General features: G+C 51.6%; 1 protein-coding gene across 4 annotated transcripts in view; it reads left to right on the forward strand.

Moving 5' to 3' along the window:
* The window catches only part of CLIC5 (chloride intracellular channel 5), a 188881-nt gene that overhangs the window by 160208 nt on the left and 11317 nt on the right, over positions 1 to 17356 (forward strand). For all 4 annotated transcript variants that reach the window (XM_070418484.1, XM_070418482.1, XM_070418481.1 and 1 more), the window contains one exon: positions 517 to 623. In XM_070418484.1, coding sequence (XP_070274585.1) covers positions 517 to 623 — 107 coding nt within the window. The remainder of the gene's footprint in view (positions 1 to 516; positions 624 to 17356) is intronic.

Genomic DNA, 17356 nt, shown 5'->3' on the forward strand with positions numbered 1-17356 from the left:
CGGGCCTTTCATTGGTGCATTGTTGTTGGTGGTCCAGGAATTCGGCACCTCCTAGGCCAGCCGTGGGCAAACTACGGCCGCGGGCCGGATCCGCCTGTTTGAAATGAATCAAACTAAAAAAAAAAAAAGACCGTACCCTTTTATGTAATGATGTCTACTTTGGATTTATATTAGTTCACACAAACACTCCATCCATGCTTTTGTTCCGGCCCTCCGGTTCAGTTTAAGAACCCATTGTGGCCCTCGAGTCAAAAAGTTTGCCCACCCCTGTCCTAGGCCCTCTGAATGGTGTTTTGGTTCCTGCCTCCAGGCTGTCCCTGCAGGCAGCTCACCGGCCTTGGTGTTCTCCATCGGTGAACGAGGGTTGAGAGCCTGCCCTTCCTAAAGGGTGGGAGTAACACCCAGGGGCTTTGTGGATCCAGCTAGAGACAAGGGTGCTGCTTAGACGGGAACAGAGTCTCCCCTAAGGAGCTCCAGGTTCTCACTGACCCCAGAACCCCGCGACTTCCATTGCAGGTACCCCCGGCTGGCTGCGAAGCACCGGGAATCCAACACAGCAGGCATCGACATCTTCTCCAAGTTCTCTGCCTACATCAAAAACACCAAGCAGCAGAACAACGCTGGTGAGTGACTCCTGGCCACCAAGACCCCCTGGCCACACTGTCCCTGCCCAGGGCATCTCAGATACTCAGGTCAGAGAGGCACTGGGGAGCAGTGCTGCTTGCTGTTCGTGTGCTTCGCCCCATCCCCCACAGGGCAGGGCTTGTTGATCCTGCTTTCTGGTTAGTGCGGGAGGAAAGGCCGCGGGCCTTACTGCTGGATTAGGGGGAGGGATGCAGTGTGCGTGCCCAGTCGGCCTTAGTGCACAGGAGGGTCCCTCCTCCGCATACTATGGACCATTTGTCCCAAATCCACAACCCTGGCTGTGCTCTCAGGAAGTCCTGCTGGAACAACAGCTTCCTCTGGTCCCTGGAAGACTTCTCGGGGCTGTCAGAGGCGCTGGTGGGACAGCGCAGTCACCACAGTGGGGAAGGCTGAAGGCAGAGGCAGAGGGGGCGGGAGACCACTTCTCGGAGCCTGGCTCCTCCTCCAATGGCTCTGGCTGCAGAGCTCAGGACTTGGTCCCCTAGTGCGGCTTCTCAGAGGGCCTGGAGCACCTCACTGAGGCTCATAGCACGTTCAGTGCCTCCTTGGGCATTGTCCTTTCAGAATGAACTGATGCAATTGGAATAGAGCAGTCAATTGAGCTTGTAGGACACCTAGAACGCAGGCCCTAGAGAAGGAAAGGAGCAAGGAGAACGTGTGCTTGCCCTCTGAATGGGAGAATGAATGAGATCGCCTTATAGGCTGGCGCCTGGGTGGAGCCCAGCACAGAGCCAGAGTGAGCGCTTCATGAGCGTCTGTGAATGCCTGGCCATCAGATAAGCACACAGTGGACCAGAGCAAGGTGGCTTATGACAGACCTCCAGGAGCTCAGGGGAGAAGGCATTGCTTTAGACCAGCGATTTCTGACCCATGTGCCGCCAGAACTTTTAAAACATGCAATTCCTGACTAGCCAGGGACACAGACCTCTTTTCCCTTAGGTTGTCAAATAAAACAAAATGACAGCAGCCAACACAGCAATAGCCATCCGGTGTGAATGAACCAAAATTATACCGTTTTGTTTTGGGGTCTTTTGTCAGATTGGCAAAAAAATACAATACATATTTTGGTGTGCCGCAGAATTTTACTAACGAGTTTATGTGCCAGGAGGTGAGAAAGGTTGAAATCGCTGCTTTGTACCCAGGTGACCAGAAAAGGCAGCCACGCGTGGCTGAAGAAGAAATTTTGGCAGGTGCAGAGTTGATGCAGCGAGAAGTAAATAATTCAGTAAGCTACTGAGGACCTGGATTTTTCCAGGCACAGAACTAGATTCCAGAGAAAGAACTAGAAAAAGACTCTCTATCCTCTGAGGCCTGGTCAATGCAGAAGAAAAGGCTTAACTTCCCCAAATGTCAAGTGACAAGACAGGTAAATGATGGCTTATTCCAAGGGGGTCTGAAGAGCCGGTTAACTGTCCTGGAGAAACAGTATCTGCCAGAGGTGCTCAGAGCAGCAGGAGGGATTTACCGACAGGGCCTTTGAGAAAGCTTCTCGAAAAAGTTTCCGCTGCGTCATAACGGTTGAAAGGGAGTCAGTTGTCTGGAAACATTGGGTGGATGCTGCGGGGAGGGTGGGAAAACACCAGCAGCAGAGCCAGGAAAAGCGGTCAGGGGCTGCAGTGCCTGCCTGGGAGGCTGGACTGGTGGAGGGGCAATGGCAGCCATTCTCGGTGCATGAGGAGGCACTAGGAGGAGAGCAGTCTTTCAGGGACCAGAAGAAGATGGATGTGGAAAATATTTTGAACATATTCAGTGCCCCTGCTTTGTTGCATTTGGACCCTGTGGTGGGGTGAGTAGTGTCCCCCACAAATTCATGTCCACCCAGGACCTCAGAGTGTGGCCTTATTTGGAAAAAGGGTCTTTGCAGATGTAATTAGTAAAGAGTCTCAAGATGAGCTCGCCCTGGATTGAGTGTGGTCCCTAAATCCGATGACTGGTGTCCTTATAAAAGGAGGAGAGGGCACACACAGACACAGGGCAGGAGGCCACGTGAAGACCACAGAGACGGGAGGGCAGCAGGCACAAGTTGCGGGCCCTTTGGGGCCACCGGAGGCTGAAAGAGGCAGAAAGCCTGCCCCTCTAGAGCCTGTGGCCCTGCCGACACCTTGACTTTGGACTTCTGGACTCTAAAACCGAGGGAATAGATTCCTGTTGTAAGCCACCAGTGTGGGGTACCCCATTGTCGTCAACCTGGGAAACTGAGGCAGCCCGCACACCATCGTGTGAAAGGGCGGGTTCTGCCACTTCTGGCCGGGGCCGCAGAGGCAAACGAGCAGGCCGGGGCCTGTCCCTGCCTCCCCTCAAACCCACAGAGCTGCCTCCGGACCCTCGTTTTCAGATTATACATCCAGTGCCCTCTCCTCCCAGCCACAAACATCTTCCTTCATACTTGTCACCCTCAGAAAGTGCAGCTCCTCGGAGCCTTCCAGCTTCTCCAAGTTATAAACAGAATTCACACAATATCCGCACTTGCCGCTCTCCCATCCCCAAAGCCAGAGCCACCGTTTCCACTGAGTATCGAGTATCCATTTCCTATAAACGCCACACGGTCCAACTTTCATTGTTTCCTCTTCTTCTGTTTCGCCCTGTTTTTCTCCTGAGGGCTTTGCCCCCCCTGGCTCATTTGCACATTTCCAAGCGCCTGCAGTTTTGCTTTCCCAGCGTCCAGCTCCAGATCAGAGTCCCTGGCGCTGTTCTCTTCTGCCTTTTAACAGGACCCCACATGCTCGTCCCTCATTGTAACCGTTGTAACCATAGCTGGCCCACACCCCTCCCTTCCCTGACCCCATGCTCCCTGGTTGTGGTCAATGGGTTCAAGGTTCTTAGGCTCAGAAGCCAGAGGTCAAACCTCCTGCAGAGAGCAGCTCCATGGCCCCGCACACAGCCCAGTCCCCCGTCCCCTGAGACAGTGCACACTCCCTGTCTGCTCCTTGGAGCTCTGTAGGAGGTGAGTGGGGGGGGGGGGGGGGGGCAGCCTCCGCAGATCTCAGGTTGGCATTAGCCTTAGACCCAGCCTTCCTATGACCTCCCTCCTGCACCACCCTCCATCTCCCCCTGCATCTTCCGCTCTGCATCTGTCTCTCCAATGTCCTTTCTTCAGGTGGTTCCTTTTGTGTTTTTGGCTCCATGCCCAGTGACCTGTCAGGTCTGCTGCTGTCTCCTGCCTGGAGGTAGCAAGTACCTCTGAGGTCAGGAGCGGGCACTTTTTCTGTAAAGGGTCAGATGGTAAATATTTTGGACTTTGCAGACCCTGCAGGCTGTCACAACTGCTGGGCTCTGCTGCTGGAACTGTAAACAATGAATGCGGCCGTTCCAAGAAAACTTGGTTCATGGACCCTGACATTTGAATCTCACATCGTTTTCAGGTGTCAGGAAATAGTTTTCTTCTTTTGATTTTTCCCAACCATCCAAAAATGTGAAAAAACAAAAACATACTTAGCTCGAGGGCCGTGCCAAAACAGGCAGTGGGTGGATTTGACCCCGGACTGTAATCTGCTGAGCTCCGTGTTAGGCAGCCCCAGGCTACACTAGCCTCCTCATCTCCGATGTGGAGATTATAACAGGGCTCGCTCTTGTGGCATTGTCACGTTAATTAAGCAAACGGACGCATTAGAGCAGGAAGGACAGTCCCTGGCACACAGGAGGCACCAGCATGTGACAGCTACTGGGGCTGCTCTTGTTGATTTCAGGAGCCCTCCTCACAGGCAACCCAGTTTAGTGTAATGTAGGCGCCTGTGCTGCCCTCTTCTGGCCGGTGGAGGAATCAGCGCCAGACACAGCTAATCATGCTTCGCATAAGAAGGCCTGTGGGTTTTCAAGCATCTGCTAGAGAGTCAGTTCTGCCTGAGCGTTGGTCCCAGAAGAGAGCAGGTCTCCTTCAGGGGCTCAGGGCCACCTGCCATCATCTGTCCCCCACACCCAAGCTCGGGCATGTCCACCAGGCCCCATGGATCCTCCAGAGCTCTCCGGCTGCCCCATGACACGCTGCCACCAACCTCGTCTTTCTCCTTTTCCTCTCCCTCTTCCACCACCTCCGATCTTGACTTTTATGAACTTCCTTGACCTAAAATAGAAAAGTGTTTGAAAGGGTGCAGAGCGGCCTGGGAGGGCTGTGAGCCCAGAACCAACAACCCCCGTCTGTCAGAGGCTCATGCTTTCTCTCCGCGCGGCATGAAAGCAAACTGCTGTCGGGGGTGTGGGGGGAGCGGGGTGTCGGGGAGGCGAGGGGGAGCATTTTTCCAGATTCCCCAGGATGTGGCGAGCCATGTTTAAAAGAGAGTGTGTGTATTTATTATTCCAAGCCACTTCAATCACAGGGCGCTGATTTCCTTCTCCTCTTCCTCCCCCGGCCCTCAGCCCCACGTTACAGGGTGGGCTCAGTCTGCAGGCCCGGCCTCTCCAAGGGGCCGGGCAGGGTCCCCACCGCACAGCCAGCCTCGTGCTCTGTAAAAAATGGTAGGAACAGGAGTCATAATTGCACTGCTCAGAAGCGGAAGTCGGCGAGGTGGCAGGGGGCCCTGTGTCTGCTCTGTTACAGGGCAGACCCCTTCTTTTGGAGGAAGACAGCTGGGTCCCAACTCAGGCCCAGGGAGCCCTGGAGAAGGGCTCAGGTGGGGGGCTCTCCCCGTGGCGCTCCGGGTGGTCCCCGGCCCACCCTGCTGGGTGGTGAGGATAACGAGGTCTTGCCACTTCCTCATAAAGCAGCCATCACCGTCTCCTTTCAGAAAGCGCCTCTGGTCACAAAGGAACCCTTCAGGCTGCCTTCCGCGGCCACCCTGCGTGCAGGGGCCGGAGAGCCAGCTCGGGGTGCTGTGTTTGTTTGTTTGTTGGGTGGAAGTTTTGCTTTGATTCGCATTCTTACAAGGAAAAACAAATAACCTGGCTGCGAGGGACCCACCTCCGGAGGTTTGGCGCCCGCCCTGCAGGATGCAGGCCCTCCTGCGAGGAGGGGCCTGGAGGCCAAGAGCCAGAGGGAGGGGAAGGGGCGCTGCTTCCCGCTGGCACCTCCCAGCATGGCCCAGGGGATTCCTCCAGAGGGTCTTGGATTTGGCTCCTTCTTGAGGCAGATGCTGGCAATTTATAATTTAACAAACATTGCTCCTGAAATGAATCCTTGGGCGGTCATAAGGAAGGCGGTCGGTGGCCACGTGGCTGGTGGAAGGGGGCAGCCCGGGGAGGGGGGGTGGGAGGTGGGGGAGGGTCCTGCGTGGGTGGGCGCATTCATTAGTGGAGGAGCGTGTTAGCTCTGTGGGCTCCCGGCGGGAGGAGCACGAAGACCACCAACACCCTTCCATGTGGGGGAATTTCCCACAGTCTGACCAGAAGCAGTTCTCCTGGCCTGGCCTGGCCTCATAGCAAGGCCTGGGGAAGAAGGGAACTTTAAAGGACTAATTTGAACAAGAGCTAAATGCTCTTTCACCTCTGGCTCCTGCTACCTCATCCTGTGCAACCAACACCTCTTGTCTTTGTGCTGTCTACAAGGGGAGCTCAATCTCTCTCTCTCTCTCTCTCTCTCTCTCTGAGCTTATATGTGTTCTGCAATTTCTGTGCACTAGCAGGGGCCATTACATATCTCTTTAAATCAACAGGGTCATGTATCCACTAATCTCGAAAAAATGTGCGTGAGGTTGCACGACATGGTCTCCCAGCTTCGCCTTGAAGCACGATGGTGTCTGTGGAGGCGTCTGCATTGCACCAGTGTAGCTGGTTTATAAGGAGGGCTGCACTCTGACCCCTCATCTGTGGTCAGAACCTCGCTTTGGGAAAAGCTTCCCCGCCTCTCCGTAGACGCTCCGCGGAGAAGGGCGCTGGGTAAAGGGCATGTAGCATGGGTTCCCCCATATTTGGTAGCGGGGCTGACAATCACAGGATGTGAAATCCAGGTGGTGTGTGAACCTTCCAACAAAACTTCAGACAATTATACACTTTCCTTGTCCGATCCATCACTGCCTCCCGGGATGGCAATGTTCTCTCCGTTTCACAGGAGAGAGGCTGACGCGTGGAAACGTTGTCCGCAGACCTGGGGCCAGTGACGGGCACAGAAGAGCCAGGCTTCCCTCGACGGTTACGCTCTTTGGCTGCAAACGAAATAACAGTAAAACATAAGAATTGAAACCAGGGGTTAAGTCCGGTCTGGTATTCTGAAGGTATCAGCCGCTTAGAGAGGATCATTTGTTGGGGAAAAATAGTTGCTATGCAGAACTCTGGCCCTAGAACCCCTAACCTTCTTTTCAAATGTGCTCTAGAGCTGCCTTTCAGGAAGGCACCCGCCCACCTTGGCCCCCTCCTGAGCTTAGCCTGCGCAGCCCGAGGAGCTAGAGAGACGCAGCTGTTTGGGAGTTACCTGTCATGAAACAGTTCGTTTTGCTTGTCTTGTTGTCCAGGCTGTTTCCCCATTTGGAGGCACATTTGAGTCCCCTGGGGGTCTTGTTCCAATGTGGATGCTGATGTAGAGGGTCTGGGGTGGGACCTGAGAGCTCCCAGGTGACTCTGCTGCTGGTCCAAGGGGCTCAGGAAGAGGGTTCGGGCAGTGGTCTCCATGTGGGAATCTCCATCATGACTGTCCTGAGAGCCTGGCTCAGCACCCGGCTCAGAGCAGGTGCTCCATAACATGTGCTAAATGAATGAATGAACCATAACTCAAGCGCTTCCCCATGCCCCTCCCCTGCCTGCTCATTACCCGAGAGGTGTTGGAAGGGCCTAACCTGACACTTCAAGGTCAGGGGCACTTCCTCTGCGCAAGAATGAATTCTTGCATATGATTCACTTTTAACTTAAGGTGGTTTTTAAAAACGATGGTGAAAATATCTGATCTAGCCCCGCCAACAACAACAACAGAGAAGACACACTCTTTCAACCTCTCCTTTGGGGTGATCAAATCCCCCACCTAGATTTTTGGGAAGCATAAAACCGCACTGTTAATCTGCTACACTCTTACTTCCAACTCTTACTTTCAAAGCTGTGCAACTAAAACACCCAGCGAATAATAGCTCCTCCCCCCAGACTAATCTGCATGGAGGCAAGTGAGGGCAGCTAGAGAACTGCTGTAAGCAAAGGGGTGGCGGGTATAATTGTGGCATATCTGGGGAATTCTACAGAAGTATCAGCCACCCCCAGCCCCTGCTGAGCCTCCCCTCTATGGCTGCCCATCGCACTGGTAGGAAGGAGGCTCGCTCTGGTGGGGCTGTGGTCAGGGCAGCAGTCAGGTGAAAGGACCGACTGAGTCTGCAAGAGAAGCCTGCAGATTCATCTCGGATGACTTCCTCGGGGCGGAGGCTGAGCCAAGGGCAGTACTCACCAAGCAGACTGTTCTCTTGCAACCCGAAGAAGGTATTCGAAGTTCTGTATGCTTTGGTTCCTATACACCAGCATCATCATGAATTGCACCTCAGAGCCACTCGTGGCATGCCCGGCACCGTTCTATGCCCTCTGCAGGCATGACTGACTGTAACCTTACATGTTGTGCCATGTTACGATTTCCATTTTGCAGCTGAGGAAACTGAGGCACATGAGGTTAAGCAGCCTGCCCAAGCCAGTACATGGCAGAGCTAGGACCCCAACCCGGCGGCTGGCCCAGGGTCTGTGCTCTTCACACAGTGACTGTAACCCATTATGTAAAATGCATGTGGTGCTGAGTTTCTAAGCAAGAGCAGGTAGGTCATGTAGGAAACTGTGATCCAATCAGGTCAAAAACCAACAGATACTCATTGAGCAACTACCCTGTGTGTTTCCCTAAATATACTCAACAACCCAGCTTCCCCATTGGACTCAGGAATCCTGGAAGGACCAGGGGCACCACGCCTGGCCCACAGTAGGTGGGTGTTTTAAACGCAGCCATAGATACCAGCTTAACAAATGAAAGAATGGGCAGCCGGCAGCAAACTTAGGACAGTCACAGAATGACTAAAACCAGTAGTTATTTACATTTACAGTTGTGGTGGCAGGGTGGCTGTTTTTAAATTTGTTAACGGCTCTTGTATAAAAGATGTGGGCCTTTGAGGATGAAGCAAGACAAAGTGTGGTTAAATCGTGTCAGCCTGAGTGTTTGGAGGAAGCGAGGGTGGAGGAGAAAAGTTTCTAGGCCTAAGCACTAGGACAGATGCCCTCCCCGCCTCCCCCCCCGCCCCCCCCCCCCCGCCCCCGCGCCCCTGAGGAAGTTAGAATCTCCCTTGACCAGCTCACTCCAAATGTTTGGACATCAGCACTTAACCTAATCTATGGCCTGATACTTAAAAATAACCTGTTATAAAGTCACCATAAAAAACTCACAGTTTTCAGCCTTATGCAGTCTGCTACATAAACTACAACCAGCATTAATAGCTTCAGTCAGCATTTATGTCGTTCTTTCTATTAGCACAATGGGTTTTACAACCATTTATGAGTTTCTGGAAAGCCTAATAGAAAACACACATACATGTTCCCTGTGAAAGATGCAGAAGAGTTTTTTAAGTTGACCAGCAGGGGTCGCCACCGCCCCATCCCTAAAGCCTGGGCGGGCTCCCTAATTAGGGAACACATTCTCTGCCAGTGGCTCCAGCAGCAAGCCTCCCTGGTGAGTTCCTGCAGTTTCCTCTCTGGGTTGGCTCCACTCAGAGTCCGTCTCTCTGTCTCTCCTCCTCCTGTTGGTAAATAAACATCTGGGGCGCTTACCTGTACACAAAAGACACCCTCAATGTGAAGACCTATGTGATTAACTTTGCCTTCAAATTTACTATGGCTTTTTAGGAGATCCAGAAAATCATCTGAATCTGGAATTGCCTATACTGTCCATATCGCCCTTAATCCTTATAAAAAAGTCTTACGAAGGGCTCACTGAAGTCACCTTAAATTCTTTACCATGCTGGTGTTTTAAACACAGCCAAAGACTTGCCTTTAAACCCATGTTTTGTTGTTGTTGTTGGGAACAATATTTCTGAACATAGAGCAAATCTCAGATTAATTTGTGGAGCTGTGTAAAAAACTACGATTCTTCACAAGGATCCCCTATAGGGCTTGGGGGTCGAGGGAAGCGATATACTCAAGCTATACAGAGATGGGTCTCTTCCCCTAGAAATCCCTGAATTTCCCAGAAGTAGATCAGTGTCTCATGCTCTCCGTCATTCTCTCTGCCAGAGGGGAGTGGGGCATCCAGCAAGGCCCTGTGGCCCCATCCACCAGAGTTGTAAGACCTGGATCCTGCCTTGGGAGTAAAGAATCACTGACTGGCCTCTTACTGGAAAGAGCCATGGGAGTCTGTTATTTAATTCAACCACCCATTCAAGGCCAAAATCCTTCCTAGAACAAACAAGCACCAGCCACAGCCGCGTGAGCTGCCCATGCCTCTCCAGCCGGGCTGACGCAGCTCGAGGGAGCAGGAGGGAGCAGTGGAAGCTGCCCTTGCAATTTGCTTTCTCATAAACTGCTCTTTGTCTCCCCACCTTCCCTGTTTGCACCAGTGCCTAGAAACGGAGACCCGGGATTGCTTTCCCGTGGGAGCCCCTGGGTCTGTCACAGCCGCGCCCTTGTGACCAGATCTTATCTTGGGCCATGAGGCCAAGTCCAGTGTTCTCAGTCTAATGCCAGAGGTGGACACGAATTCTCCAAACTATCAGACCAAGAGCATTTGACACACCCACGTAGCCTGGAGAAAACAAGGCCAACCCCAAAGAGGAGATTCCGGGAGACTCGGGACCCTGGGCTTGGGAAATGCAAGAGCGAGCTCCATCCTCTCAGCTCCCGGCTTCTCCTTGCACCCGGGGAGCTCTGGGAGGCCCAGACAATCTCCCTTCAGACGACTTCTGCCTCAAGCTGATCGCTTGCTCTTAGACGTTCACTCACTCTCCCCTTCCTTCCCATCCTCTCACCAACTTAAGTTCTACCGCCAAACAGAAGTCCACATCTTTTGTGAGATTCTGCTGTGCACCGGACTCTGAGCAGGGTGCTTCAGTAACAACTGCGAACAGCCGTCACCAGAGGCAGGATTCACATCCAAGTCTCTTGGAGATCAAATGGCACCACTCTGCTACCATGTCTGTTAGCACAAGAACTCTCAGAGAAGCCTGGTGTAGGCCTACCTGACACCCCCCACCCAAGCTCTCTCTAGCCCTTCCTTGATGATAGTGACATGCTCACATAGCAGTAGGCCCAGGCACACAGCAGCAGAGGGCCAAGCAGACCTGAAAGAAAGCCCCATCTTCTACAACACTGCTTTTTATTTCTGCCTCAGCATGTTGTAAGGATGGGCACAGATGCTGTCTTAAGAGACAAAGGGAGCATGGGGATCAGCCACCCCCTACTTGCTGTGTTCTACAAGGGACACGATGGATCAGAGGGTGTGATCCCCAGTCTCTGCCTGGTTGGTAATTTTGCCTCTGTGTGGTCATTCTCACGTAACCCAGCTGTAACTGGGCCACCATACCATGTCTTTAAGGACTTTTCTAGGGAAGAAAAGCTACACAACTTCAACTCCCCAAACTGGAAAGATGAATGGGGATCTTTACCGAAGTTTCTTGGGGGCAGGGAGTTACACTGCCCACCACCAAGCCAGCTGTCCTCACACTTCCCTTAGCACATCTCTGCCTCGCCTCAGAACAGCAGCGTCTGCCTTTCTGCCTGCCGGGCCTCCATCTCCTCTTGTCACCTCTCATAACTCTCCCTCTCTCCGGGTGCTGCTGCTGCTGCTGCTGCTCCGGCCCCGCCTCTCCCCTGCCCCCTTGGCCCTGGGCACCTTGCTATTTGACCTCTCTCAGTTTCTAAAGAAAGGCTTCTTCCCCGCAAAGGTGAAGGAGAGATGATATTAAATTCTTATTTCCTTTTTCCCCCGTGACATTATCATTCATGTTTAAAATGATCAAAGTCAATATGGTCATACCCGGTATGGACATCTTTGTACATTCTCCCCAAGAATATAGGATGGCCGGAGAAATATTTGCTGTTATCTCCCGTGAACCACCACTGTGCTTTTTTTAATCATTTGGTTATATCAACATGATTTCAAAAGAGCAGATGGAAAGTAAAAACTTCATTTAGTCTTCCGGGTATTTCTCCATGTCTAGATAATTCTTTCCTCATAGGCAAAACCCAACTGCATGTCTCACTTTTCACCCAGGTGTTTTGTTGTCACACAGACAATGTGACATCATGGGTCCAAGTACAGGCCGAGTTGAGAGTTGGTATTTGTTGCTGAGAAATGATGTGAAGGGTCCTGGTAGGCTCTCTCCTTGTAGACCCAGTCATGGTCCCTGAGAGCACCAAGGACTCCTGGCATCAGGGCATTCATAGCAGAACACAAATGTGTTATTAAACAAATTAGCTGGAAGTTCCCGGCTGCTGTGGCTCAGTTGGTTGAGCATCATCCCATGCACCCGGAGGTTGCGGGTTTGGTATCTGGTCAGGGCACCTGCTCAGGTAGTGAACTTTGTGTTTCTCTCTCATCTCTCTCTTTCTCCCTCCCTCCCTCTGAAATCAATTTAAAAATGTATTTAAAAAAATATCTGGAAAGTAGGGCATAAGGAGTGACGTTATGATGGCCGCATTCTGGTCAGGGGAACGGGGGTGAGTGGGAGAGGTCTGTGGCATTAAGAGAAGATAGCCGCCAGGGAGCCATGGGGTGGTCCTGGCACCCAGCGGCACCTTGCAAAGTGGAAGAAGTTTACATTTTGGAATCCAACGGCCTGTTTTAAATCCTGATTTGTCTCCTAACTCATCTAGGAGGGTTGCTATTTTTAAAATATTTTCTCTTCGCCTTTCTGAGTTCCTGATTCTAATCTGCCCTAGGCATCCATCGGTCCCACGAGAGATGAGGGTTTCTTTAGAGGAATTCCAAGAAAGAAAAAGAAATTCAATATTTAGCTTCTGATATTCAAAATAGCATTTGCAGCAAGACAGTAGCTTTGCAAGCCAAGCTATTGTCTGAAATTTTCTTTAGTTCTTAATTTTAGCACATTAAGAGTCAGGCCTGGAGGGCTCAGCTCACAGGGAGGCTAGCTGCTCTGTGGTTGACATAGGAACGCGGACAGGAACGGCCACCCCTTCTTGCCAGGGGGCTTGGGGATGAAGGAGAGGAGACAGGCAAGGGCGCCAAGGGACTAGGGACATGTCCGCGAAGCCCCATGGGGCACTTCACTCGGTGTCCTGCCAGGGTTTTGGAGGGAGGCCAGCAGCCCAACTCTGATCACACTCTAGGGGCAACACCCCAAGGTTAGTCTGGATGTAGAGGTTCAGCGTAACAGGGAAGAGACGCAGGACTTGTGTTACCTTCCCAGACGTTCTACCCCTTAGATCCCAGGACTCATACCTCCAGGGTGCCACGAGGTCACAGGAGACTCCTCCCCACCCACCCCCAGGACTCAGGGAGAAGAGCAGACAAGGAGACTGTCTGAGAAACAGTATTTTTATGCAAAAGCAACTGGGAATTCTCTGGAGGGACTATCCGATTATTACATCAGACTCAGTTATAATCCTGAAGACACTACATTGAAGTTGTTTTCCCACCACTCAGGGGTGGGGAGCTTGTCAGAAAACCATACAGTTAAAAACAGGCAGGTACCTTTTCTTTGTATGCCAGGAGTGGTTTGAAAAGTTGCTTGCACGCGTGAGCCTCGGATAAGTCTGAGACCCGTTTCTTTGTGACATGGAGATGAATACGAAGGCGCATCTCAATAGCTTCACTGCGTATTTAAATGCTAGATGGCGTAAGCATCCCGGCGGGCCACCTCAGGCGTTCAGCCAGTGCATTTATTGCTGGTGCTGGGGAGCAGGACTAGAGCGAGGAGAGGAACCCAGTGGGGTGGAAAGTGCTGGGCCTGGGACCAGCCTCCAGAGCCGCGGTCTCTTCCATGGCGCGTTGAATAGACCCCCATCCAGCCTGCAGATGTCCTTAGAGGGGAACCATGGTTCTTATCTCTCCCAAGTTCACAAGCCAGGGAAACTGAGCACAGCACCCTGGGCCCCCAGAGCCACGCCTGTCTTTCAAGGAGCGCCTTTGGCATCTGCTCTGCTCAAGGGAACGTGAGCAAGGGGTCTGCATGGCCGTGTGCTGGTCAGCGCCCGGGTGCACAGAGCTCGCCAGCGACTCAGGGCTGAGCTGTGCTTGCAAGAGCCTGTTGGAGGCCGAGCTGGAGTCTTGGCTCCTGGGTCCCCATTCAGCCTCCATGCCCTGGTAAGAATATACTATTTTCTTAGCTCAAATTGCCATTCCCAAGTCATTATTTCTCTATGACGAGAAAACAATATTGGGTCTTATGTAATAACAACCTCAATGAATCTGGAAGCGATCATGGAATGGGTGGATATTTTTTCCCTCCTTAAAAAACAGAAAAATAAATTTGAGATTGTTTGCATATGGCTGAGAATATTTATGAACTCTTCCCCCTTGTTTCCTCATCTCATATTTTACCCAGTGCGTTTGTGTGTGGTACAGAATAAATCTTTACGGGAAGGGGTGGAGAGAGGAAGAAGCAGTTAAAGGACTGGGTATCCATCAAGTGCCTGGGATATTAGTGGTTCTGAGTCTCGGGGTCCCCTGCCCTCAGGCTTGTTTGCTGTGGTCTGAGGGTAACCCATCCTGCTATTCAGAAGGAGTTTTTGGAGAGAGAGCTTTACATGCAAACACTGAGGGATCAACATCCCGGTTACTCTGGTTTCCTTTCTATCCCCCACTCTCACCAGTGCAGAAAGTTCAACACCAACGGTTCCACGGCCTGGGTGCCGTCGGCGAAAGAGATAATTAAGTCCCACGGATGCCAGACGGAGCCAGGGTCAGAGCAGTGAGTTGGCAGGTAGGAAGGAAAAGACCTGGCAGGCAATGCGTTGGCGCTGGCACTTGTTATTCGATAATAGGCAGCGTGTTAGCACACAGGCCTGTGGGCCTATTCCCTCTGGCCGTGCCTCTCAGCACGGCTTGTCCCTGAGAAGGGTCCCCAGTGGGCACAGGATCACGGCGGTGGTTGTACATTAAATCGGCAGAAGCAGAATGTCTGCTGTGGCTGTTTATTTCCTCCTCGGGGGATCAGGCTTCACACTGGAGCTTCTCAGAATCGCCCATTCTCTGCCACGCCTTGGATTTTTCAGGAACACACTGACCAGGGGTGTAGGGTGAGGGCCCAAGAGCAGAGTGACTGTCACCTTTGGTGATGCAATGGCAGTAGCTGTCATTCATTCCTACGATGGGCCAGGCACTGTCCCGGCATAATCTGAGTGAATCCTCACAGTGGCTGTACGAGCTTTAGAGATTTTTAGTCCCATAGTTGAGATGGGAAAACTGAAGCATTGCAGGGTTGAGAACCTCACCCCAGGTCATAGTTAGTAAGTGCCAAGATGGAGGATGTTTCCAAGATTTGCAGGATCTGAAGCCAATACAATACATACTAATAAATAATTTTAAAAATCAATTTCAGAGTCTTGGAAGGGGTTCACACAATTATGGGACCTTGAAGCATAAGCCTTAGCAGCTTCATAGTAAATCCATCCTAGGCAGGGTCAACATTTAAGTACAGGATTAGCTCCAGGCCACACGGTCCCATCCCTCCCGCCTCATCTCCTCTTCTCTCTACTGTAAGGACCACCAACTGCACCTTCACATTCCTGATCCAAACACACAAAGAAAAGTGATGAAGCTGACACACTCAGGACGGGCCATCTTGGTATGTCACCATTGTGACATAAGGCAACAACCATGCCCATTGCCAAATTTTACCTTTCCATCTCAAGAGGTCACTGGAGAGACAGTTTAAATTATTAAAAATAGTTTTTAATTTTCAACCACAGTTAACTACAATATTATATTAGCTTCATGTGTACATTGCAGTGATTAGACATTTATGTAACACTAGAGGCCTATTGCATGAAGAGATTCGTGCAATAGGCCTTCCTTTCCCCTGGCTGCTGGCACCGGTTTTCCTCTGGCACCCAGCACCCAGGCCTTCTCTCTGGCCGGGCTCTGGCCAGAGCCGGTTCCGGGGCCGTGAGGCTTCGCTGCAACGCCGGGCCCCGGGGCCATCGCTGCTCTGGCCCCCGGGCCTGTCAGGCTTCGCTCCACCTCTTGGAGCCTAAGTATGCAAATTAACCGCCATCTTTGTTAGGTTAATTTGCATACTCTCCTGATTGGCTGGTTAGCATAGCAAAGTACAGTCAATTTACATGTTTGTCTATTATTAGGTAAGATACCAAGTGATACACCCCCACCACCCCCCAGTAAAACTAATATCCATCTGACACTATACCTAGATATTACAATGTTGACTATATTCCCTGTGTTATACTTTGCATCCTCATGACTATTCTGTAACTACCCAGAACAAGCCGCCCAAGGAGCTCCCATTGCTATCCTGGGCTGGGCGTCTTTCATCAAATGACATGATAGTTCCCAGGCCGGGTGACTTGGGCACAGATTTGAGCAGAGGCCTGCTCAGGGCATTTGGAATCAGAACCTGCAACATCTCACTTCCCTTTATATGTCTCTTTGCCTCGGTTGATAATCAGTTGGTCAAATTTCAACAGTCACTCTATTAATATTTTTTCTTTCTTCATTTTAATTAAGATTTTATCATAATCTCCCAAAGTAAAAAGGGTAGAGGATTTAGGGACGAAAACAAACCCAACATAAATCACAAGTCCTTGGAGGGTGGGGAGGGAGCATAATAAGTGATGTTGGGTACCAACCCTCGGCTATTGCCCTTGAATGGGCTTGCAATCCCATCCCAGTCTAGACGGTTACTAAGGGGAATACAAGCATTTCCCCAAGCCCTGCTTGCTCCATTCTCCCAAACTGGAAACACAAAGCAGATGATGAAGTTCAAATTCAAATGCCACACCAGGGAGAAGGAAGTTTTGAGAAACTATGTCCAACCTTCAGTCTGTTTTTACACATTCCAGCAAGCATTCGATTGATTTGTCTTGGGCTGGTGTCATCTCATTGTCTCAAACAAAAGGCCTTCTATGAAAAGACGGACTCGGGTTATGTGAGGAGTGGCTAACAGGAGGCACATTTGGGAAACTCTGAAGGAGAGACAGTCCTCAGGATCTTCCTCCAGGGACAGCACCTCCCATTTATCCGCTAGAGTTAACATCAGGACTGATTCCTCTGATCTCAGCATCACGCTGTAAACCAGAGTCTGGGAAATACAGCTGGTGGGGGCTGAAGCTGATGAAACAGATGCAGTGGCCAATGAGTGACGTGGCCAGCCACCTCCTCCAGCTCCCTGCTCTGGGCTCAGGTGGGCAGTTGCCGTGTCAGCGCTCCATGACGGAGTGGTCTGTGTGATTCTGGGTGGAACGACTCAGTGGGAGTGAGTTCCTGGAATTATTCTATTGAGTATTTTGTTCTGCTCTTGTGACTAAACGAATGGGTGGGGAGATAATTATTGGGGCAAGACTGTCAAGGTCTTCTGCCACCTTCTCTTCCTATAAATGTGCATCCTCAGCGCTGTGGCATTGGCAGGTTTCCATTCGGCTGTGATTGCACGTTCCCAGTGGAGCCCGCCGCCTGGGGCCCTGGCCCTTCCCTTGTGGACAGCGCTGATTTTTAGGCAACTCAAGCAGGCCTCCCTGACACCCACTGGTTCTCTGGGGGCAGTGCCAAGCAGGGGCCGCCACTTTCCTATGTCTTGTCCTCCAGGAAGCCTGTTCCCTCCCCTCTCAGGTTGGGTTGGCCATGGTCAATGCTCCCACAAAATCTGGTGCATATCTCTGTCCTCGGGATGCTATACAGTTATTAGTTAGTTAACAGGCCTTTCTT

Source organism: Myotis yumanensis, unplaced genomic scaffold (assembly GCF_028538775.1).
Source record: "Myotis yumanensis isolate MYYU_CA2020_CCGP unplaced genomic scaffold, mMyoYum1.0.hap1 SCAF_6, whole genome shotgun sequence".
Taxonomy (NCBI): domain Eukaryota; kingdom Metazoa; phylum Chordata; class Mammalia; order Chiroptera; family Vespertilionidae; genus Myotis; species Myotis yumanensis.